At 40.0% G+C, this 25,899-nt stretch overlaps 1 protein-coding gene across 1 annotated transcript; it reads left to right on the top strand.

Annotated features, from left to right (window-relative positions):
• Positions 1 to 14,064: 14,064 nt before the first annotated feature.
• On the top strand, positions 14,065 to 21,336 carry TNFSF15 (TNF superfamily member 15). The gene is made up of 4 exons (XM_069986760.1): positions 14,065 to 14,431; positions 18,918 to 18,939; positions 19,828 to 19,872; positions 20,520 to 21,336. Exons 1-4 carry the CDS (start codon positions 14,240 to 14,242, stop codon positions 20,921 to 20,923), a joined length of 663 nt encoding a protein of 220 aa, XP_069842861.1. The 5' UTR covers positions 14,065 to 14,239; the 3' UTR covers positions 20,924 to 21,336.
• The last annotated feature ends 4,563 nt before the right edge of the window (positions 21,337 to 25,899 follow it).

A 25,899-nucleotide genomic window follows, 5' to 3' on the forward strand; every position in this document is an offset into this window, starting at 1 on the left:
CTGACCTCTCTCCCTCCTGTTCTCAGATAAGGGCTAGGTTAGTATAAGTGATGATCAAACAGGTTTGTAAATGATCGTATATTCGTACGAACATGATGCTAATTGGTTGTGTTCAATTTGTGAAACAATTTGTTCGATGATAGTTTCCTCTCACCAATTTGAAAGAGCCAATGAACGTGTGGGGAAGGAAGGGCGCATTGGGTAATGTAGCAATGTTAGTTATTGGCATTACTGTTGTTACTATGATTACTGTCATTATGTAAGTTACATACATGAGATAAAAAACGCGACACTGAGGCAAATTTTCTTAGGTTTTCCTGATTCTTGTGTCGTTCAGTAGGGAGAGTGAAACGAGCAGGGACAGCATCTGAATTTAGTAAGCGAGCAATATTCACAGTGATAGTCAGTGTAGGGAGGGAGAGCTGACCAAGTAGGGCTTAGAACGTTGTGAAATTGTCAGTGTAGGGAGGGTGACAGAATCCAATGTTTTAGCTATATAAGTATTTATCTCTTAACCCTGTAGTGACCAGGCATCCATCATAGTCCATCCTGTCAATGTATTTGAGTTCTCCGAGGCCAAAAATACGAGGCATGCTGGGACATCTTGACAACGATTGTATCAGGGAGCTATGTTAAGTCAACTTTTGGAGGCTGGAATTGGCTAGAATGGATGATGAATGCCATCGCATTTACAAAGCTCCCGTGCTGCCAAAACAGTGGAAACCCCCCACTAGTGACTCCATTCTGGAAACTACACCCCTCAAGGAATCTAACAAAGGGGCAGTGAGGATATGGACCCCTTGATAACAGGCACATTTGTGCCGTAAAAGTGAAAAAAGGAAAATTTTCACTTTCACGGCACATTTTTCCACATCTGTGCCCGTCACCAGTGGGGTCCAAATGCTCACTGGACCCCTCCCTGCCATATGCTTTCTGTATCCCCCAGTGAGCAGGGGGAGAGGCAGATTTTGTAGGTCTGTGCGCAGATTTGGGTGCCCGGACGGCCGGATTGACTAAGAGGCATACCAGGGAATTCGGACAGGGAAAAGGGGCGGGCCTACTTTATAAATCCCCCCCCATAGTATGATATGTTTCTGCCAGTCTCCCATTGTAAAAAATGTATACCAAGTATAGTATATTAGTTTATTCCATATTGTCAAAAAGGACCAATGTTTTGGCCTTTGTGGAATAAATAGGGCCCTAAGGATGTGTTTGGCATGCACACTGCAGACCATCTACTTCATATATCCTTCCTCTAGTGTTAGCTTTCTGTTACTCTTCCTTACGTTAACGGGTCGGTTTCGACCTGTGTCTTAAATCACCCCTAGGATACCCTAAAAACTGTTATTTATGGTCCAAATTGTTTCTTACCTCTTAGTTACCTTGTTAGGGTTTCTCATCCATGGAAGGATTGATTTTAACATTTTTGTTGTGGCCCCCTGGGCCTTTAATTTGAGAGCATACCCTTCATTTTCAATATAAAAATATTGTCAAATGAACCTCCAGAGAATAATTTAAACTTTAAAAAGTTTTTTATATTGCCTGACTATTACTGAAGGGTTTTAGAACATATTTTTCAAATGTAAAAAAAAAATATATATATATATATATATATATATATATATATATATATATATATATATAACACTTGTTGAGCTCTGGAGTTGTCGGACCAAGGCTGCAGCGGCTGGGTCTCGGGGCATTCATTCCCTTTGGTCAATGTGCAGACTTGCCTATGTAAATCTGTAGGTTGCATGCATAGCTAGTTTTTGCATCACAGGCTGCCCAGATTTTTATGCCGTATTTGCCTGGCTTACTTGGCATGTATTGCCGGAAGGGGCATTTTCCGCTGAAAGGGAGAAAACGTTCTGGCCCTGGGCTGAACATCAGTGGAAGGAGCTGCACCCATTTCTCCCAAACATCCCTGATGGGAACAATTTTGTCAGATTTTGTTCTGGTGTCTCTGTTGTCAAATCTGAGGACTCTTGATATCATTTGAAACTTTTGAAGTGACATTGTTGCCCGGAAAATATTCCTCATTGCAGGATTTGTACACTCCAGCAAGGAGAAGAACACCAATGTAGGCATCCAGGTCATCATCATGAAGGTCATTCCACATGTTGCCGTGGACTTTTTTTCCTTCAAGGTTTGTCATAGCAATAAGGACTTTTTTTTTATTGACAATGGCGTAAACAGATCAAAACATGTCTTCCTCATCAGACTGATCAGAACTGTGTGTCTTCAAGTTGATACTCCACATCATCTTCCTCCTCAGAAACCTGTTCATCTGTATCAGTTTGCTGCTGTGTGTCCTCTGATTCCTTATTATCCAAGATATAATCCAGAATTTGGCTTGCATCTAATCTTCTCCTCATTGTTGCATGGTGTAAACTGGAGATGTATACTCTGCAAAGTACCAACTCTAAGCTGATTTGGCCATATATATTAGACCTGGGTCGAAATTGACCCCAACAACACAAATGTTATAATTTTAATAAGAGCATTTTACAATTTAGTAAAATAGTTTTATTTTATTTAAAAATAAGTTCCTGAAAAAGTCAAAAAGTCTTGATGCAATAAACAAATGTATGTAGAATTTGTATGCATTTAAAACCTAAAACGGGTCGGTCACGACCCTAACACTAGAGGAATGGATATGCTAACGGCAGGCTCACATTATGGTATGAACAGATCTAAAGATAGTTTCCTTCTAATGGAAAGTTAGCTGGCAGTTTGAAACCATAAAATATATTTAGTCAAAAAGATAAGGAAAATTATGTCAAAAAATGTCTTGGCTAAGAACACCTACCTCTACTCTGAATTTTGAGTTTCAGTTACTCATGGATTAGAGACATACATCTAATGTAGGAAATCTTTATCTTTATCCTAAATTGAGGAAATAAAAATTTCAGTTCTGCAAAGATTATGTCAAAAATTATTCCTCTGTTTCATAGTGGTTACACATCATTGTGGACGTCACTCAGATTGTTGAGACTGTAGGTGGTTGGTTTATCAAGTGGGATCTAGTGGAATATTGATCATATGAGATGCCAAGCAGATAATACGGTTGACCCTAATTGAGATTTTTTTTTTCTGCTTGTTGGAATTTCTCATAAACAGGCAAATAATAAAACCAAAGAACATAATAATTCTCCAGCATTACATTTGATTATTTAAGATGAGTATTCCTCAAAATAATAATATAACAAATGTACATTTTATATACAATAGTTCCAATGGACACACACCATCAACATTGGTCTCTGCTCCACAGTGTTAATTAACCACAACGTAACAGGTCCAAACAATATAAGGAATCAATTAGCTTTTACAAGATAACAATCACACCACACAAAGCAAAATTTCAAATGTAACAATTTTTATTAACATGATTTAAAATCACATAAAAAATCTTTTTAGTGCAAAAGGGAATCCAGTAATAGATGATAACCAGAACACCTCGATCTTACAAAATCCCATTTTATACCACTATGTCATGTAAGCGTCTAAGTCAGTACACAAATGACCATGCAGTGTATCCACACAGCCTCGGGTAGCTATACAAAATGTCAGCCCAATCCCTGCAAATACCTAGAGTAATCTAATAAGACGCTTATCCATCGTGGTGTCTGGCATCAGTAACCCCGACGCACTTTTCGCGTACAGGTCGCTTTGTCAAGGGGCTCCCTCATTTGTGTACTGACTTAGACGCTTACATGACATAGTGGTATAAAATGGGATTTTGTAAGATCGAGGTGTTCTGGTTATCATCTATTACTGGATTCCCTTTTGCAGTAAAAATATTTTTTATGTGATTTTAAATCATGTTAATAAAAATTGTTACATTTGAAATTTAGCTTTGTGTGGTGTAATTAACAAATGTACATTGTATAGTCTATGGGGTAAATACCATACTTTCCGGCGTATAAGACGACTGGGCAAATAAGACTACCCCTCTTCCAACGCACATAAAAAAAATATAAAAATTTATAAAAAAAAAACATCAGAAAGACGGGTGAAAGAGGTGTGTTTTTCTGGGCACAGCGCACTCTGCTTTTCATATGGTTACCGCATATGGTGGAGATGCGGCTATTTATTTAAGCTCCTCCACCATATGCGGCGACCGCAGATTCTCCAAGTCCAAAGTTTTTCAGCACCTGCCCTATAAGACGACCCCTGACTTTCCGGGGCAGATAGGAATCTTGTTGATGTGATAAGTGACCGCCCAAGTGTAACATGTAGGAAAGGATCCAACCCCAAGGACATGCTAGTGTAGTCACTTGAGTACAGATAAACGTCCCCAGACATGGCTAGTGAATAACACCACATTGTAGCGTATGTAAATATATGAGCCAGACCAAATTTTTCTGTAACCCCGTTGACGGGATTATTTTTTATGTTACTTCATCAACTGTAGCACAAAAAATGTTGTATATATCGCTAAATGTCCTTGTCTACAACTTTATGTCAGTAAAACAACTCGTCGTAAAATTTTACAACATATCAGCGTTATGTGTACAAGTTCCAAGACCCCAATCTCATTCAACATGAAGGAAGCTCCTGGTGGACGTTTGGAAGATTTTATCTTATGGGGTTTATTTAGGCATAGAAAGGGGAATGTGGATGAGCTCCTCCGGAGGGAGGAAGCCAGATGGATCTACAAACATAAGAGTCTGGGCAGACTGGACTATCTGAACAACCACTCTGCTATGGATGGAATGAGGGAGAACTGATTTTTAGTGATCGCTATACTGTACTTACCTGTAGTGATCAGGATGATCACATAAGTGGTCCCTCAGATGCATCTGCAGAACACTGGTCTTTCTGAGTCTAAGTGATAAACATGTGCAGATTTACCAACACAAGTCTTCTGACATGCGCAAAGTGTAGCACCTCTGAATCGGCATGCGCGATAAAGCCTTTTAATTAAGTTTTTTCTTTAAGTCCCTAGACATATGTAGTTATGAGGTTTCCGCCCAGTCTTTGATCTGCAATGAGACTCCAGAACTCAGCTTAGAGCAATGCTTCCCAACTAACTCCACCTTGGGACACCCCTTGGGGAAAAAAATTTGCTTGGGGCCCCCCTACCAAATAATGTTCTACAAAATACAAAAACCATCATTCAGTGACTCACAGGTGACGTCTTCTTTGATCTGAGGCATCACTTTCCCTTTTCCTCTCCATCCGGTCCAGACCACCGTGATGATTTCTTCCAGCTATGTTTCACGTCTTCAGAACCTGCCAGACAAACATCTTAGGCTCCGCACATTTCTAGCAACGTTCTTCCCTTTCTCCCTCCTATAGGCTCCCATACAGAAGTAACTGCGCTGTTTGATGTCATGTGCAGTAAAGCGAGTAGGAATGTGGGTTGCCTCCATATGTAGCATCCCCTGCTGTGCCCCCATATAGTAAGAATGTCCCCTGATGTGCCCTATTATACTAATAATGCTCCCTGATATCCCCCTTATACTAATAATGCCCCCTGCTGTGCACCTCATGCAATAATAATGCCCCCTGCTATGCCCCTAGTAATGTCCCCCATGATATGCCCCCCCCCACCTGCTGTGCACTAATAGTTATTAAAAATGTCCCTCTGCAACAAAGGAGCTAAAAGCTGTGTATAAGTGCGCTGGAGGCCTGCTCATTGGAAGTGGTGGTGAGCTGCAGGCCAGGAAATGTGAAGTAAGCCTACGGGAAACTGTATAAGAGGGTCTAAAAGTGTGAGGAAGAAGCAGTTCTGTTGCTTAGTCTAGTGGAGCTTTAGGAGATTGTCGCAGCACATATAAAACACAGTTTCCTTGAGTAAACTAGGGCTAGAAGAGTCCCTATGGAACAGTGACTTTATCCTAGTGAATGGTATTGTCAACATTGGAGTGGCTCCTGAGGTTATGGATATGGTTCTAGTAGTATAAAACAATAGTGGGCAAGCGTGGATATGATCATCCCCCGTTAAATATAAAGGAAAAATTATAAAAGCAGGCTATATGGACTACAAGGTCTTTTTCAGCCAATGGAGGAGACACTATCAGTGAGAAGTGATAGCAATGACAAGTGATAGCAATCAAGGCTGATGCACTCTGCTATAGTGATGAGCAGCCGAAGCAGGGGATCGGGAACTGTATGGATAAGACAGGCCTGCAGTTCCCGACACAAGGATTGGTGGCAGCAGAGAGGCCGTGTTGCTCATTACTTCTGCCACTGAACAGAAACAGAAAAATATACATTTATTTTAATAAAGTTATAATACAAAGTAATATACCTTTATAGAAGCAAAAAATAAAATATTTTTCAGTGTATACTTTTAAGTGAAATTTTATTCAGTTTATTCCGGTACTAGATTTTGGGGATGGATTATCAATCCAGGGAGTTATCCAGATTGCCACATTTAAAATTAGGAAGACATTTTATTCTCCGAGATGAGGAAATATGGCTTTTGCCTCTGGGGTGTTTTTGTCTTTTTTTTTTTTTGGCTACACCTTGTTTTAAGTCCAAAAATACTCCCTTACACGAGAGTGGATCAAGCTATTATGCCTCCTTCAGCAGAAAGTGGTTTGGTGCCAAAGAGAGATGGAATTAAAATACAGTCAATAGGGATTGGCATAGAAGACGACAATCTCAGTCTCTGTTTCTGATCTCCCTTACTGGCAGAGAAAGTGGCTTAGTACTTCCCAAACATTTTTTTCCCAGTACACACCTATGATAGACTTGGCTACTTTGCACATTCTTTCATGAAGATTTCAATTTATAAAACATGGACAAGTGTTCTCACGAACACCTTTCCCTAAAGAACTTGCCGCTTTAGTATTAGTCTCCATAAACCATAAAGAGTGCTCCATAAACAGTGATGGCCAGAAATTGCCATTGTACAGGGTAACTTTACTAGAGATACCTCTGTATAAAAAATACACGTTACCCCCAGAGATCAACATAAAGTCAAAATGTCAAGTATTCTGAATCAAAATTTGCTGCGAATCCGGCCGTCAATTCGCTTCATTCTGCAAAGTGAATCCCTGCCAATTTTTTTTTATTGATATTACGCCGCTGATTCACCAAGGTCCTGCTGTCCATGGCAGAAACTGGATGATTGACTGGCCGATTGACATTTTTTTTTAAATTGTGATTTTCCAATTTTTTCCACTTTTACAACAACATGCTTTAACAAATTCGCCCTTCTGTAATAGTCCCAGTATTGTAGCTACTATAGTTATGGCTGCTTTAATGAAATTCGTTAAGATTCGATTTACGAATGTTAACGAGTTTGACCCAAAGTTTACAAAGCTTGCGAAACAAATTTCCGGCAGCTTCACTCATGTCTAATTCTGTCCATCACCTTCACGATAAATCCGCATCAAGGTTCGCACTATTCCTTTAATTATACATTGGACCCTTGTCGGTCAGCTCACCTACCTCTCTCCTCCAGACGGTGCACCGGAAAACCCAAATCAGCAAATAGAAAACAAAAAGTCCAGCACCTTCAATGGAGTAAAATTTTCAACTTCTTTATTTTCATTGGGGTAGTACAGAAGAATAAACAAAGACACCTTGTTGACGCGTTTAGGCAAACCATGCCTTGTTCACAACTTTGTGTTGTGAACTGGGCAAGATTTGCCAAAAGACATCAACAAGTTGTCTTTGTTTGTTCTTGTCTATTGCCCTGATGATAATAAAGAAGTTGTGAATTTTACTCCATTCAAGATGCTGGACTTTTTGTTTTCTATTCCTCTATTTATCCCCCTAACATATTATGTGGTGCTTTCCATCACTTAAATTCGTCCCTATACCGATTGGAGCTCACAATCTAAACTCACCTATCTCACCAGTGATGTCAGTGACTTGGAACAAGCCTGATTATTTTTCAGAAACGGACAACATAGTGGGGATTTTGTTGTGCAGCCGTGTTGAGAGTATATCGAGGATGGTCAAATAATCCAGCCAAAGGGGGTTCCTGTGAAAGTAAATTTATCAACAGGGGTCAGGAGGAATTGTTCTACTGAAGAATTATTATCACTGCAGCTGAGTAAACCCCACTAATGTACTAATTTACAACTCACCATCCCTCAGCATGGACTCGGAATAACTGTACAGTGCCATTGCTAGGGGGAAACAGTGGACAAAAATATCTAAAAATCATTGAAAAGTGAATATGGCCAGGTCAGATGAATCTTGACTACTGGTGTACTATGCTAATGGGATGGTCAATCAATGGCATGAATCAGTGGTCCAGGTTGGTGGAGGAGGTGATGTATCTTCTTGGCACACTCTGAGCCCTCTGATACTTGTAGGGCTTATATGCACATAGTACTCATGGCAGCTGTTTCCCCTAAGGACACTTTTAGTAGGACAACGCACCATGTTACAAGAGTCATATAGTCATGACAGTGAATTCATCATGCTTGCCTGGCCTTCACAGTTTTCAGAACTTAATCCTATAGAACAGCTCTAAGACAAGGTGGAACAGACTCACCAGAGTTATGTCAGTACCTGCTGTGAGAAGTGACCCCAATTCCAGCCTCCAGTGTCTCGGTGTCAAACTTGTATGCCTCCAGCTGTTGCAAAACAACAATTTCTATCATGCCTGGACAGCCAAAGGCTGTCCAGACATCATGTGAATTGTAGTTTTGCAACGGCTAGAGGGCTGCAGTTTGACACCTGTGCTCTAGTGTAGTCTATGCCGCAATGACTTTCTGCAGTTCTAATGGCCAAACAAGGCCCAACATGCTAATAATAATAATTTGTTGTATTTACATAACGCTAATACAGTGGTACCTTGGTTTAAGAGCTCACAGTTTTACAAAATTGTAACTTGGTTTAAGAGCATCGCTTTGGTTTAGGAGCTCCCTGTACTGGGTGGGAGGGTGAGTGGGGGAGGGAAATAGCCTGCACAGTGTGGTCTACAGCCCTGTACTCTGACCCAGGAAGTCTCCCTAATCTTCCAAATCATAGCAGATCCACTTTAAGCCGGGGCTTGCATCAGGGGACAGGACTGTGGAGGTGATCTCTTTATGACTGTAACCCCTCTCTACCCAGACAGACAGTGCTGCATTTATGTGCCCACATCTGCCCTGCTCATTCCTTCATACTCTGTGCAGTCTCTGTTAGCCCTTGTGTTTCCCATCCTCTCCATTCCCACTATAATGTGCATGAACTCATACTCAGCTATACACACTGCTGCTATAATGTGCCTGCACTCACACTCAGCTATACACACTGCTGCTATAATGTGCCTGCACTCACAATCATCCATTCAACTGCTGTATAGAAAAGGTTCTGTCACTGTCCTCCTGCACAACTCTGTGATTTTCACTTCCTGATTGGTCAATGCTGAGCCCCCACCCCCAACCAACCTTCCCCATTGCTGTCATGTGACCACACAGACCTCTGACTGCAGCCCTGTTTCTCTATTCTAGCCTGTTGTACTATACTACTGCATTATGGGGATCTGCAGTTCCATCCTGTATCTACAAACTGCTGCTGTTTTTCAGGTTATGCACTTACTATACATTATACTCCACATGCTGATTACTATACTGCATAGTAACTAATAATATTACATATTTAGCTGTTTTTAATTGTTTGTTTCATCTGTTCAACATGTTATTCAGAATAATAAACCATTATTTTTGGGGTGTGGAACCAATTGTCTGCATTTCAATTATTTCTTATGGGAAAGTTTGCTTTGGTTTAAGAGTGATTTGGATTACAAGCACGGTCCTGGAACGAATCATGCTCGTAATCCAAGGCACCACTGTATATGACAAAACACAGTACATAGCTAGCCATCACATTGGTCTCTGTCACCACAGGCATTAAATCTACTTTCATCACATCTTGAAGTGTGGGAGGAAACTGGAGTGGCGAGAGGAAACCCACACAAGCACAGAGAAAAGTCTTCTTGCAGACGTCGTCTTTGGTCGGACTTGTACCCAGGACAGCAAAGCGACAGTACTAAGTGGCAATTATTACGTACAAAGACACCAATGACCTTCTAAAACTAATTTGGCAATAGATATCTTAGTTGTGCAACACTGCTGTGGGTGTCAGAGGAGAAGTAAGCTGTAGGAACTAATGCCAGGCAGCTGCTGACAAGGCAAATAATCATCACTGCATACTGAGAGCTATATTTGAGAGCTTGTAAATGGCATCTGGATGCCTTCTTGAATATAATTAGTTATATAGATTGCTAGAAACAGGAATTTATTTTGGTTGCTGTATCTGGTTCACATTAAGGAATCCACACAGAGAAGTTCCTGCGGATTCTGCCGCTCGCCCTCGTGCGCTCCCGCTCGCATCTTGGCCCATGGCATAGACACCATTCTTGGCTCGGGCAGATTCTGAGGTCCGCCCAAAGAATTGACACGTCAATTCTTTGGGCGGACGGCAGAATTCACCTGATGATAGAGTGGAGTCTATGGGATGGGCAGAGATGCGAGCAGGGGCACGCGGGCACAAAGGGCGGAAACTGCAGGAACTTCTCCGCCTGGATTCCTCAATGTAAACGCACCCTCAGGGTAAGAGAAACTGGTTGCCGTCTCATAAGGGTCTAAAAGATAAAAAGGTTGTAGTAAACAGACGTTAGTTTTTATTTTACTATGTTGTTACTTTTCCAAACTACAGGCCCTTGCACACTAAGGCTATGTTCACACTACGTAACAGACCGGCCGTTCCGTGACCCCGGCCGGGTCACGGAACCGGCCGGGGTCACGGAACGGCCGGTCTGTTACGTAGTGTGAACATAGCCTTAGTGTGCAAGGGCCTGTAGTTTGGAAAAGTAACAACATAGTAAAAAAAGATGATCTTTCCGGCCGCAGAGCTCTGATGCGGGCGCATCAGCGTGCGCCCGCATCAGAGCTTCCCATAGCACACAGTGAAGCAAGCGGCCGGAGCTGCTTGCTTCACTGTGTGAACTGACAGGTCTTTCTGCGGCCGGAATTCACTGAATTCCGGCCACAGAAAACTGGGATCCCGGCCAGAGCACATAAGATGTGTGTACGCTCCGGCTGGGATCCCATTGCACATAAGGCTATGTTCAACTCCTTAAAACTACGGCCGTAGTTTTACGTAGTGTGAGCATAGCCTAAGTAAAAGGGGCTGAAATCACAAGCGGAGTCCGTGCAGTCGATTCTGCTTTTCATTCTGCTTGTCCTATTTCGTCAATGAGATTTCTCTTGCGTGTCTGCTCTCCACTCGAAGACTGAACCTGTTCATTCTTTGAGTGAAGAGCACAGGCGCAAGAGAAATCCCATTGAAGAAATAGGACAAGCAGAATTTCAAGCAAAATCCCCTGCACGGACTCCGCTTATAAATTCAGCCTCTTATACTCAGTGTGCAAAGGGCCTTAAGCAAGGAACTAAGTTCAGAAGCTGTATTGAGGACATGTATGTGGGATTGAACTGAGCAGAATGATTCAGATGCAGGAGAGCTGAGTGTATCAAAGCAGCCGAGCATATTTTGTCATTTGACATTATATACTATATCATGATGAGATTACAGAAATATAGATATTCAGTAAATGTGTACATGGTGCACAGGAAAAAAATAATGACCATTGTAACTAAAATTTAGTGCCGTAAAACCATTACTCTAGTGTGACTATGTCAGTTGTTTACGACCGAACTTACCGATTGTTCGGGTTCATCCGAACCTAAATGCCCTGAATTTGACTCCTGGTGGCAGGAGAAGTTGGATGCAGCCCTAGGAAGTCTTGGAAAACATAGATACAGCCATAGGCATAGGTATTGCATTGGATATGAGGTAGGGAGACTGTAAATATTTTCAGCGGTAGAAGTTGTATTGCTTCTCTGTGCTCCTCCATAGGTTATCCGTATACAATTCAAGAACAAATGAATCTTCCGGGGGAAAATGAAATGTTTGTTATAAAATGAAATGTTTGTTATAAAATGAAATGTTTGTTATATGCCTCCCTGTGCACTAAAAATAATTTAAAAAAATTACATACTCACCCCCCAGCTCCCCCTTTTCAGCTGCTGGTCTCCCCTGTGCTCCTCTTAACAAATTACTGGGATGAGCGTGCACTTACTACCCACAAGAAATATCAGAAGGAGGAAAAAGAGGACTTCAGAAGGGAGTAAACATTAGATATGGCAGTGGTGAGGAGTGGGGAAGGTGAGTATGCTGTTTTTTCAGCGCAGCAGGCAACCAAATAACAAACAAACCAAAAAATATGACATTTATCAGCTATTCTTTAGGAACCTTAGGATAGAGACTTGGCTGCTGTGACCCCCACCAATAAAGAAAACTTGTTTTTTTTGCCTATGAATGAAGAGGCAACACACATGCTCAGCTGTGTTTCAATCACTTGCGAAGGAACATCTGAAGATAATCGAAAATTCCTGACTCTGTTACCAAGGGTGGCATGACCTTTAAAAAGGAATGGGTCACCTAAATTTTATTTTACTGATTAGAATCACGTACTAAAACTTGTTCTTTTATTCTAATATGTTTCTATTTAAACTTTCATTTTTATTTATTTCACTATGTGCACATTGTTATGGGGGCTGCCATATTGCCTGACCTGTTTTTACCAGCATTTAGTGACATGCTTTACAGCAAGCCTCAAGGACATAGACTACAAAAGATAGACTCTGTCCCCTTGAGATGAATGTAAAACATCATTGAGTGTGCTCTGTGACCTTTGAAAAGGTAATTTCACGGGGAACATCTATTGTCTTATACTGATGCTATCTACCTATTGGTTGCACGTGATGCTGTATTGCTCTGCAGATCACATAAAAAAGACAAATTTGGTCAGCTCTTCTAGAACACCATTCACATTAGGCAGGGGCATGTTGCTATGGCTGAAATAATGAATGAAAAATATTTTTGCTGTGAAATTTAAAAAAAAAGCAATTTGTTTTCATTTTAGGATGTTTCGTGTTTACGCCATTCGTCCTATAGTTAAACTTACATGTTATATATGTTCCTCAAGTCAGTATGCTTTTTTGCACCATGTCATTTTTCGCACTATGATCTCTACTTTCTATCTGTACCTTGCTTGTGTATATGCGATCACTTTTTATTACAATGTTTCTGGATTCGATGTGACAAAAAATCAGCATTTTAGCACTTTAGCAGGTTTTTTCACTTATGCCGTTTACCATGCCAGATCACAAATGTGAACATATAATATTTCGGGCAATTACGCATGCGGCGATACGAAACATGTTTACTTATTTATTTTTCTTTATTTATAAAATGGGAATAGAGGGGTGATTTAAACTTTTATTAGGGGAGGGGATTTTTTTTATTTATAAAAAAACTCTATTTTTATTTTTTATACTTTAACTTTTAGTCCCCTGGGGGACTTTTATTATTACTGCAGTGATCTCTCATAGAGATCAGTACCGTGTACTCAATACAGCACTGATCGATTAGGTCAGTGTTGTATTAATCTGGGCTGCTGCTGCCCAGATATACAGATGACGGGTGTGACGCTGAGCCCCGCCTGGTGAAAAGAAGGAATCTTCCCTCCGCGATCGCATCTAGACACCAGGGATAGGGGCACACAGGACATTTAAATGCAACTGTCAGACCGAACCGGCTAATAGCCGCAGTCCCTGGCTGCACATAGCAGCCGAGATCGTGGCGGTTCTGAGTGGGGCTGTGCGATCCCACCCACAGCAGGACGCACTGGTGAGTGCTGGTGTGGGAAGGGGTTAAATATTTTTATACTTATGTAAAGAAGAGGCGACAATTATTTCTAACATGACAAGATATTAATGATTAATACAATATAAACAGTTTTGTGGTTGCTTTATCAGTTTTGGCAGCTTATTTATAGTTCGTAAATGCCATTGAAATCCATGATAAGATTGCATTTTTTATTTCATGTGTGGGCTGAAAAAAAAAACAGCAAAAATCCCTAAAGTTAAATTGAGTAATTAACATTGTGCTATTTCCCTATAGCTGTTTCACTCTCAGTTCTAAATCCCTTGTGTACTTGCTCCACTCCCATTTGTATTGTGACCAACCCACACAAGTTCATTATCCTAACACCACCTACTGTACTACAGGGACTTTCCTGAGACACTGCAGTGTGCCGGAGCCTGTGCACTAGTGAGGAGTATCGACTGTAGGCGGCACACTCCCTCAGGATGGGAGGGGAGCACTGGACACTTGGAAAGGGGGGGAGCTGCTGCCTTTATTTAGGGCTCCGACAGCTTCAGAAGAACATGATCACAAGGGCCTTACTTAATTCTGACCTGAAGCTTGGAGCAGAGATATGGAAACAAACATAGAAATGCTGCCAGAAGAGAGGAATCAAGTTACATCTCGTTCGCACTCACTCCATGCTCAGGACAAGAGCATTAGGAGGCTGACTTGGGCTGTGGCAATCTGCTTTATTCTCCTCTCCGCCCTGGTGCTTCTTACATTTTACCTGTTACGAGGTGATCTACCTTGCGAGAAAGATAAGGTAATTCAAAAAGGCAATGAGCCAAAGGTTTAAGCTACTAACAAGCCGAGCGTTGCTTAACTCTGTGGTTAGTACAGTCGGTCTGGTTTCTCAAACTTTTCCTCGAAGCTGATATACAGTATGGCATGCTTACACATGGAAAGGTTACGTAAGACCTAGGATCTATGTCCTGAGGAGGAAGACTGCGAATGAGAACGTGTAGAGATGGCGTGTACAGCTGCCAAAATATTGTCTAAGGTGATGCTGTAACCTTACATCATAGATGGCGTACCCATTCATGTGTCTCGCTGGAAGCAACTTTCTAACCCCACCTCTTTCCATTGACTAAACATATTCTTTGCAAAGTTGCCAGTAGGTGTGGGAGAAAGTATTTTAAACTAGGATGAGTGCTACTGGCATTATTTTTTCTTAGTTGCCGTGTTATTGAGTAGATTCAGACGTTATAATTGGTTTTGATGCTGAAATGCATTGGAATTATCGGATTGATAACTTCATTAGTAGAGTTAGTTAAACTTTTGAGATGTCCTACAGACATGGTTGGAATCTGGGTGTTCAGACCTTCACGGATCATTCACGTGTTACTGTCATTTGGAGTAACTATCCTCAGACATGTCAAAAGTTACTGATGGTATCAGGTCTAACTCCAGGGCAGTACACGGTGCTCCACTCCACTTCCCGACCAGCCAAACATCTGACTCTTTCGCTCTATAGACTGTAATGAAGCAAAAGAAGCAGATTTGGTTGAAAGCCAGGGAGAGACCCTTCCTTCCTATCACTACTACCAGCTGTATCTTGGGAGGACTGAGTCTCAGGAGTAAGACCTGATGTGATCAGCAATTTTTGACATGTCTGATGGGATGTCAGCCTGTTTGGAGTGAAACACTCCCAACTTCACCTAATGGTTCCTGATGGACTCCAATTGATCAAAACTTTTGATATATTGCAGAAAAATTTTCCCGGCACAATTTTTTTGAAATTCCATTTCCCTAATATAGAATATAGCCTGTAAGAGCTTGATATACAGCAGATTGTTATTATTGTCAGGGATTTTTTGATGTAGTGCTGGGGGCTGATAGCACATTACTACCGCTACATGTGGACAAACCCTTATTATGCAATGTTAGCTGCTAATAAAATTTGAGGTATTTGAGGAATGTTCCTAGAGTTAACCACTGTACAAGTCATTTCCCTGTTTACATGACGACTGTAACTTACTCGGAAAGTTGGATATTAGCCCTGTTTGTCCTGTTTTCCATAGTGTTTCATATTGTTTAAGAGAGCATCTACAGTACATAACAAAGAAGTTGGGTATCCTTTTTGTTGTAAGACCCTCATACATTGCTCATACATGCTCTTACTGAACTGTTTCTCGGGACCACACTCTTCAATGATATCAATGGAAATGTTTCTATCGGCATCTAGTTCGTCTACTTTTATGGCCTTAAGCCAGCTTTATAGAAATGACTGTGTTTCATTCTGGCACATGGCCAGGCCCGCTAGTTTGCTTGTTGTACTATGAACTCATGACCTAAAATACCCTGAAGTGTTTAGCATTGTAGACACATTTAATGTACTAAAAGGGAAAAACACTATTTTTCTCCTTCATTACGGTACCCACAGTATACTTGAGTCTATGGTAAAACTTAATTAGGATTGTTAAATTAAGTTTATCGATCCCTACACCTGCAAAAAGAATCTAGCCGAGGAGTGAAGCACTAAGCGGAGAGCTTCTTTCAATGATTGATGGGGACACTTTGATCCTTGTAGAGAGGAAGCCGATCACTGATTCATGCTGCTTGTGGCTAATTTGACAACAAAAATTACTGTAAAGTGTATTTCTGGGCTCCTGTCCTTAGTTTGTATGCGGTATTGTGAATGGAGCTGAGTTGTAATACTACGCATAACCTGAGGACAGATGTGGTGCTATTTTTTCATAGGAAGTAGCTATATTTCTCTAATTCTGGATACTCCTGTGGTCCACAATGATCTAAGGTATATAATGTATTTCCTCAAGGTGACATAAAAAGGATAGGTCAGGAGCAGACAGCAGAGAGTAGATCTCATGGTAGAATTAACCCCTGCCACTGTACAGTGTTCATATACTTGCTCATAAGGCATGAGTGTCCATTAATAACATGCAGGCTGGCTTATATATAGGATAAGTGTTGGCCAGATCCCCTGATGGCAGATGTCAAGGGAGAAAAGGTGTGGGCATGCTGAAATTCAATTGTGTTATCCTTATGACCTTGCAGAGGTAAACCACTAGTGGAGTTTGGAAGTGACTTTGTCCCCATTGAAAACACATGTAAGCATGCATGTAAACAGCTTTAGGCGACTACGCAACCCAACAGCTTTAGGCTGCTACGATGAAAGGAAACTCCCCTCAGCTGTCATGTCTTTTTTGAAATATACCGTTTTTGTCATCTAAGCCATTGCCTAATAGTTTATCTTAGGAATGTGAAAAATGGAGGAACTTGTCTGGTTTGGAAGAGGTCCAAGTTTCATCACTACGTTTCAGATACTTCGCCTTGGGCTTTTCACAGCGTGTTTCTCTACTTCCTGGGTTTCATCATTGAAAAGTATTTAAACTTTCATTTGTGAGTGTATGTTCTGTATTCATATAGTAGATGGAAGGCAAAATGTATATTCCTTAAAATAATTAGTTTTTCAGACCCCCCCCCCCCCCCCATGACACATATGGCCTTTGTAGGGTACTACATATACAACAGAATGACAGGGGGGGCCACCACATTCTTATACTATATATTAAGGTTACAAGGAGAAGTACAGTTCAAAGGGGTTTCCCCATAACTGACTTTTATGATACCATTGCCCACTTTGAACCACAATTCTTTAGGGTTTCATATAGTTAATAAAAAAAAGATTAAATTTTTAGGTTATGGAAGACAGATGCTGACACATAGTCCCTTGAGTTCAGTGGGTGTTAGCGAATACAATAAGGGAGGGGTTCCCCTCAGATCAGGTCTTTTTGATGTGTGAAATTCTCATCGTAGAACTTTATTATGGAAAGATTCCTAATATGTCTAAAGTCTCAAAAAATTCCAGCTGCATAATCTAGAGAGTGACTCTCAGCATCTGGCACGGGTCATTTTTCCATATTCACAAAACTTTTATAAAGAAATAATTAAATGAACTATTATTAAGAATTGAAAACCCCTTTAGAATAATGACCATACGGTGATACGAAATAACTGATTCATCTTTCTAAAGGGCAATTTTTTTGAGTTATAAAATGGCCATAAAACAGGGAGGTACACATCCAAACGGTTTCCATCACGCTTGGGCCAGTTGCCTTACATAAGGGAGTTACTGCATGTTCTCATTACCCAACAGCAGATGACAATGGACCAACCAGCGTTGGATTCCCCTCTGTTCTTCACCTAATAACAAGGCCAAATTTTGCCAATGTCATCAGAAGGCTTGAAATTTAGATACACTGTCTACTGGAGCTTGTTCTAACCAACTAGTTGCAGGATGACTGCAGCCAATTTTTGATTTTCTTTTCAAACCAATAGTTTTCTCGCCACCATTTTGGGTCCAAAAACATTGAAGCATGATAATAATATTGGTATGCAACTTTACTCGTTGTAGGCAATCGGTCAGGCTCATTGGGGCACAAAAAGCTGGTCGACACAGGCAGAACCTGTGTCACATTGATTCCTGTGGTGCAAGTTGCGTGATATCTTAGGCGTATTCTACAAAATCCTTTTTTACGCCACTATTTTAGGGCATGTTAGTAATAAATTCAGTACTTTTTTCAACCCCCTCCTTTGCCTCTTCCTCTTTTCTAGACTCTTCTGCACGCCAATTTTACAAAGTGGAATTCTGACCTTAACAATAAATAACATCTAAAAAAAATTGGAATATCCACCATAAAACCTCTACCATTATATATGTGGGGTAGCAATAGAGGAAGGACTATAAATACACCTTTCTACTTTATGCCTATAGATGCATGTAATGTAGATCGAATTATGTATTCGACATTCAGAAAGCCTCTTAAAGGGAATATGTCATACATTTATTTTTATTAAATACAGATGATAAATAATTTCTTTGGTGTTTTTTTTTAAATTGTTGTAGAGATTTATTTTTTACTTATAAAAACATTTCCTGGGGTGACCATATTGGAGACACACGCCCTTCCTGTGCTTCTGCGTAGTCAGTAAAGCCCCTTTTTGGCAGGTCAAATTGAGGGAGACAAACAGACAGAGAAATCTCAATGCTATGGTTGGACCCTCATGATCCAACGCGTGTACCGGATCCCGTGCCAATATCCTTTTTGTTTTCAAACATCTGTGTAATAAAAATCTTATTCAGATATTATTTTTGATATGGGATAACAATTATACCTGGAAAAATGTATCATCATGTGGTTTATACATTTTAAGTTTTAGTTGAAATGTCTATTTTTAACATTTTTTTCCCCTTTTTTTTAACATTTATTATTTTTCTTTCTTTACAGGTGACAGTGGGTAGATATACAGGTATGTGAAACTTCTATAACGTATCTCATGCTACATTATGAACCTATTATGAATACTTAATTCCATACTTAATGGAATCCAAGGTATCAATGATCAATTAAAGGTAGACCAAAAACATAACATCCACACATATGTATTAAGGTAAAAGGACTCTCTGGCTAAAATTAATTCAGTTTACTTGAATGAGATCTGAGCGGTACTAACCAGGCATGGCCAATATTCAGTGATCAGTCAACTGCATACAGACCTATTTACAGCAGATCAATGGGTGGGTTGGGTATCGGCACCATGCCAATCAGCAGTTGATGACCTAAAGTATCTTGATGCCACGCCATCAATTATGTTTGCTTGGAAAACTCCTGTAACATTTTTGGGAAAACAACGATATTAAAAGGGTTATCTAGAAAAAGAAAAAGCACAACTACTTTCTTGAATAAACAGCACCACCTCTGCCCTGGTGTGGTAAAACATTTAATCTCCGTTCACTGCAAAACCAGATCCAAACTGTGGAGAGATGCTGTATCTGGAAGAAAGCGTCTATGTTTTTCTAAGCCCGGATGTTCTCTTTAATATCTCACTTGTTTGTAAGTTAATAGCAAAATCTATGACTTTGTTTGATAATGTAATGTGGATGACGGGGGTCCAGGACCCCTGCCCCCAATGATCGAGTCCCTAGAGTCCTGAGACTTTTTTCAATACAGTACATCTATTAAAATAAACTGGCCTGAGTTGCAGTACCATGCCCAGCCACACATGTATGATTGTCACTGTACCAACTACTGCAGTATAAGGCCTGCATTGCGCCAATGAAGGATACTGCTATGATTGTTGTTTTTGTTTACTGTTAGTTAACATGGTGATATATTAATGATTATAATTTCCATTAAGGTGCATATCAGGACCCTGACTCAAAACCCAAGGCCCATCTAACAGGTATTGAATCTTTCTTCCAAATGTCTTTGAGTTTTTTGAGTAGATCATTAAAAAAAAAATATATATATATATATATATATATACATATATATATATATATATATATATATATATATATATATATATATATTAAATACTACCAACACAGCTAAAAGAGTCTCTCTCTTGTGCTTACGTCATAAGATCATGTGCAGTTCTAATAATACAAACTAATGATGGTCAATTTTTGGTGCACCGAAAGCTGTAGTACCACTACCATTGCACCAAACCCTTTAATTTACATAAACTGCAGGACAAATAGCTCTGAGAATGAAGGTAAGAAAACTGTCTTCTTTCTCAGCATCTTCTGCCATATGATAACATAAAAGTAGGTCAGAGTCTTCTAACCTGCTGTTAGTATTCCTTTAACTTATCTAAAGGAAAGGGAAGCCTGGACACATCTGTATGTCATCCAACAACCTTCTGATTTTCAGTTTAGATTGGATGACAAACATACAAGTGATTTTGGAATTTAGATTGTAAGCCCTATTGGGGGAAGGGACTGACTTGAGTGATGACAAGCTATGTAAAGTGATAGATAGATAGATTATCTATCATTATTTCATTGCACCACTTAACTAATGCTTAAAATGCTTTCTCCTTTTTAGTTACAAAGCAAACCGATGCAAGTGGTGATCTGCACTGGGAACATACTCGCGGTCTGGCATTTCTGGAAAATGGAATGGAATATTGCAACAAATCCATCGTCATCCCTAGAGCAGAATATTATTTTGTGTACTCTCAGGTGTCTTTCCGCCCACAAGGTACCTGTGCTGACGATAAGCCCATAACACTGAAAATCATACGGTCCAATTCCAACTACCCACAGCCAGAAATTATTCTCAGCGGAGTTTCATTTTGTACAAAAAGCAGGAAAATATACCAACCCATTTATCTGGGCGGCCTTCTTCAACTGCAGAGTGGCGATCAGCTGAAAGTGAATGTTGACCCCGTCACTCCGATTGACACCTCTGTTGATCACAAAACCTTTTTTGGTGTTTTCTTGGTGTAATGGTGGGTGCTTGATTACTGTTGTGTGTAGAGTCATCCTTGAGCCTTATCTTTAAAGTTTTAAAAGTTCCTATATGTTAGTATAGATAATCTATAAAAATATTTAAATTGTTCATGTTATATGTTAACGTTATTTATAGATGCCGAACCTTATTGTACTCCATCTTTTCACATAATTCAGGAATTCATATCATACATGTACTGTGAATGTTTGCTACAACATTTTTGCTACTCACAACTAGGGATGAGCGAACCGGACGTGGTTCGGGTTCATATGAACCTAAACTATCGGCTTCTGATTCCGTCTGCCCGCACCGTGGAGAGGGTGGATACAAACTTGAGGATGGCCTGGAAAACTGGGATACAGCCAAAGCCATAGGCGGGCAAACAGCGGGAATCAGAAGCTGATAGTTCAGGTTCCTACGAACCTGAACCTCGTCCGGTTCGCTCATCCCTACTCACAACCCTTCCTCTATCTCTGTGTCAGACACATCCCTAACAGCTTAGCCAAGCTAATGTTGTAACAGTAGATGTTTTCTATATCACATTACTACGGTACAGGCCTGGTGTAAAGGTCTCAATTGCCAGTTTCTGCAATCTGTGTGTTTAGACTTGGAGCCATGTTGGAAATGTCAGCTCTGAAGCCTGAAGAATTGTAAATGCAGGTCTGAACTATAGTAATGGCTGTTTACTAGGGATTAGTATAAATAATACAATGCATTTTTTATGTAAACTATATATGAAAATTAAAAGAAATTCAAAGGGAGACATAGGGGGAGACTTATTAAACATGTGTAAAGTGAAACTGTCTCAGTTGCCCCTAGCAGCAAATCAGATTCCACCTTTCATTCCTCACAGACTCATAATGAAAATGAAAGGTGGAATCTGATTGGTTGCTAGGGGCAACTGAGACAGTTTCACTTTACACCATGTTTGATAAATCTCCCTCATAGTCTTTTAAACTTTTGGACAAGGTTTCCTTGTGCACACAAAAGATATAAACTTTTGATATGTCTCTATGGAGACCCCTACTGATCAGGAAAACAAGCCCCGATAAAACATTTCACTTCCTGTCTCGTAGCAATTTTCATTGACAGCGAGGAGGTTAGTCTAGAACCTAGTGAACACACATATGGGGAGAGATTTATCAAACATGGTGTAAAGTGAAACTGGCTCAGTTGCCCCTAGCAACCAATCAGGTTCCACTTTTCATTCCTAGAGACTCTTTGGAAAATGAAAGGTGGAATCTGATTAGTTGCTGGGGGCAACTGAGCCAGTTTCACTTTACACCAGTTTGATAAATCTCCCCCAAAGTCTAAAAGCTTTGGACAAGGTTTCCTTGTGCCCACAAAATATATAGGATGACATGTATGAAAGGTGCACCAGTGGTACACAACACTAAGAAGGCACCGATTTTGTGGCATACACTTTCTGTGACCCCCTCTCAACTAATGGGTGGTTAGGGGTGTGACTAGCCATGAAGCGAGGCATGGCCTCTTCCTATGCTTAATTTCCAAGGAGCAAGTGTGGGTTTCTGCACCCGCCTGTACCCATAACAACGGGGTAATTGGGCGTGGGGCCTAATGTTTTAATTAAATGTCCCCCATAATTCTTAGAGCCCACTTTTCGTTTATATACAACATGTGCACATCCACTATTACAATCTTGTAGCTATAACACAGATGTGTCCATACTCACCTTTCTCTTGGACAAGTTAAGGAAAGGCATTTTTCGTGACATCCTTTCAACAAAATTTCCCCAAACGTTACAAGTGCACTCAAAGGCATCATGTAGATAACAGACTCTATAGGGGAGATTTATCAAAGGGTGTAAAATTTAGACTGGTGCAAACTGGCCACAGCAACCAATCACAGCTCAGCTTCCAGTTCTGGTGAAAGGAAAGAGGAGCTGTGATTGGTTGCTGTGGCCAGTTTGCACCAGTCTAAATTTTACACCCTTTGATAAATTTCCCCCTTAGTCTCTTCTCATAGACTTACAGTACATACTGAGACGAAGTCATGGCCTAAGGTTGCTTTAAAAAACTAATAAACTCAGAAGATGTTCAACTACATATATACAGGTTAGAGATAGGATGAGAGTGAGCACATCTCTCCACCTTTTTACAGTAGACAGCCTTAGAGACAGCATAGGTCCCTTCATCAGGCATCATAACAGGACATAAATGACAGAGTTTTTAAGGTAGTGCTTCCTTGTTTATCTCATTGAGAGCAAAAACATGGTACCAAGCCTTTTTCTTTTTTACATCCACTCTTAAAACATTCATGCTTATTTATAAATCCTCCAAAAAGAAATAGACCCTAGTGGTAAGGGCTTTGCCCCTATAACAGCATGAACTTTTGGGACCATAAAATTGGTGGTTATTTTTCGCCAGAGCAACTCCAATCTAGCTGACAGAACAGCATAGCAGACTAAGGCCTCGTTCACGCGTCTGTAGTGCAGCCCGCTACCGCGGACCTGCGGACCCAAACTGCCCTACGACTATGAATCAGTAGTGTTCTGTGCTTCATGGACCACTACATAAAAGACATAGAGAATCGATGTCATAAATTTGTGTCCACACTTGGACCTGGGCTTTTTTTTTTTTCAGCCCTGTGTGAATGGAACATTGATATCAATAGGTCCTATGTTCTGTCTCCAGTGGTAGAGAACCCACAGACGTGGAAAGGGGCCTTAATCTACTCTAAAATAGTCCATTCCAGGCATCTTTCACAGAGGACCATGAGCACCTTGCAGTAATTTTTGTCTCACCCGCCTGGGAAATAGAAGATTGTTTTTTACCGCACCTGAAACACCATTGTGGCCATACCATTACCAGATAAAACTATTAACAGGCTAGGTATTGATAAGTAAAGTGTAGTGCATTGTAAGTGCCAGGCGGTACTGTCTTCACTAGGCCCAAAAGAAAAAATCAACTCTCTTCTATGAAGAGTCACTGGTCGTGATCTCATGAACTGTGGGACATTATCATTTTTGACCTGAAGCTACTGTATAGAAACAATAAAAAAAGAAAAAACTTTTTTGTAACCTGAATAGCTATACATTTCAGCGTTTATGAATGTTAAGCATTTTGTAACTTTTTTTTCACATGTGAAAGTTTAGTATATATTATTTAACCACAACTTTTTGTTCTGTATCAGTTTTGTGATATTCAAGCTATGCAACATTTTTTTATTTTTTTTTTAAATCTGTGAAAACATATTGTATGGATGGAATTCTATGTGCCCAAAGCTTATTCTATTAATTTTATATTATTATTGTTATTATAATAATTATGTTATTTTTTATTAATTTGTCTATCATCGGCCTCATCTATTGAGTGTGTTTTTTTTTTACTCTGCCATATTACAGCTCTGTACAACAGGGAGGTTGTTTAGAAATTGCACTGCAGAGTATATATTATACGGGAAGGCATAAGACCGTATCAGTTTGTATTTTCCACTATATTTATTCCTATTTGGCTCTATATATAAAAGTAACTACAAGGCTAGGTTCACACACTCTATCTCTTTTGCTTTTAATGGTCGTCATTTTGGACATCCGTCAGTTTGAGGTCAAATAATGTCCATCCTTTTTAAATTACGGACGTCATTGCAAAAAGGAAACAGTGTGTAAACCTGGCTCCAGGGGTATTCCAGGATTACTTCTATTCACAAATCTCCAGTCTTCCAAGGCGTATCAGCTGCTGTATGTCCTGCAGGTATCACTATATTCTTTCTAGTCTTACACAGTGCTCTCTGCTGCCACCTCTGTCAATGACAGGAACTGTCCAGAGCAGGAAAGGTTTTCTATGGGGATTTGCTACTGCTCGGGACAGTTCCTGACACAGACAGCGGTGGCAGCAGAGAACACCATGTCAGTCTGGAAAGAATACATCACTTCCTGCAGGACATGCAGCAGCTTATAAGTACTGGAAAACTGGATAAAAGTAATTTACAAATCTGTATAATCTTCTGGCACCAGTAGATTTCTAAAACATTATATTTTCCTCCGGAATACCCCCTTTAAAATATTGATGCAGCACTTGTTTTAAAGTGGCCACCGTACTGTATTTCCCTGCCTGTTGCTATTTAAAAAAAGTATAAAGTTTATTGAAAGTACAAGCACATACAATAAAACATGCAATCAGTTGTTTTATGTTTATTTTATAACCTACACTGGAAAAATTTGAGTCTACATCCAATGGAATGGTTCCTATGGCAACTTTTTTATGGATTTGTTAGTCCTTTAGGGGACATAGATAAAGTAACTGCACTACTGCATTAAATATATATATATATATATATATATATATATATATATATATATATATGATGTGATGAAGTTATTTCCCGATGGATACTGATGAAGCCTATATGAGCCCCCTAAACAGTGTAGTGAATGGGGCCTAAAAACCATTCATCTTCTCTGGGATGATTTATGGAAAAGTAACCTGATCATGTAGATATTATTCTTCTGGATCTTCATACCGCTATGTGTATGTGTTTGTGTAGGCACGCTGTCACCTACTCTACAATGTTTGTTATGACAATATTATTAGTGGAAATCAATAGGGAATTCTTTAGTGAAGTTATTTTTGCCAAGTTGTTTTTATGTTGCTGTGTATGTCTTCATGGTTATATATATATATAATTTTTTTCTTTTCTTTTTTTTTTTTCTTTTTCAGAATATCATTGAATAATCTAAAACTATTAAAATATATTATCTAAAAATGATTATGCTCTTTTCACACTGGTAGCTGAAGCAGCTATAACAGGCTGGCACTTCCTGTTTGATCTTGCTATCTTGTTTACTTTGCTGTATGAACTGGGACATAATAGACAGAGTTATCTCATTAGCTTTAGGTTACATACATGATCATATTTGTTCTATTGCACTGCACTAAATAAAACGGGTTAGTGTCATGTAACACAGAGGTATGGCTGTGTATGCTGCTCCCCTATCACTCTATTGTGTCTG

Source organism: Dendropsophus ebraccatus, chromosome 10 (assembly GCF_027789765.1).
Source record: "Dendropsophus ebraccatus isolate aDenEbr1 chromosome 10, aDenEbr1.pat, whole genome shotgun sequence".
In the NCBI taxonomy this organism is placed as follows: domain Eukaryota; kingdom Metazoa; phylum Chordata; class Amphibia; order Anura; family Hylidae; genus Dendropsophus; species Dendropsophus ebraccatus.

Coding starts and splice junctions, on each gene's coding strand:
- TNFSF15 (XM_069986760.1), top strand. CDS start 14,240: ATGGAAACAAACATAGAAATGCTGCCAGAAGAGAGGAATCAAGTTACA. Junction 14,432..18,917: donor TACCTTGCGAGAAAGATAAG/GTAATTCAAAAA, acceptor CTTTCTTTACAG/GTGACAGTGGGTAGATATAC. Junction 18,940..19,827: donor GACAGTGGGTAGATATACAG/GTATGTGAAACT, acceptor ATTTCCATTAAG/GTGCATATCAGGACCCTGAC.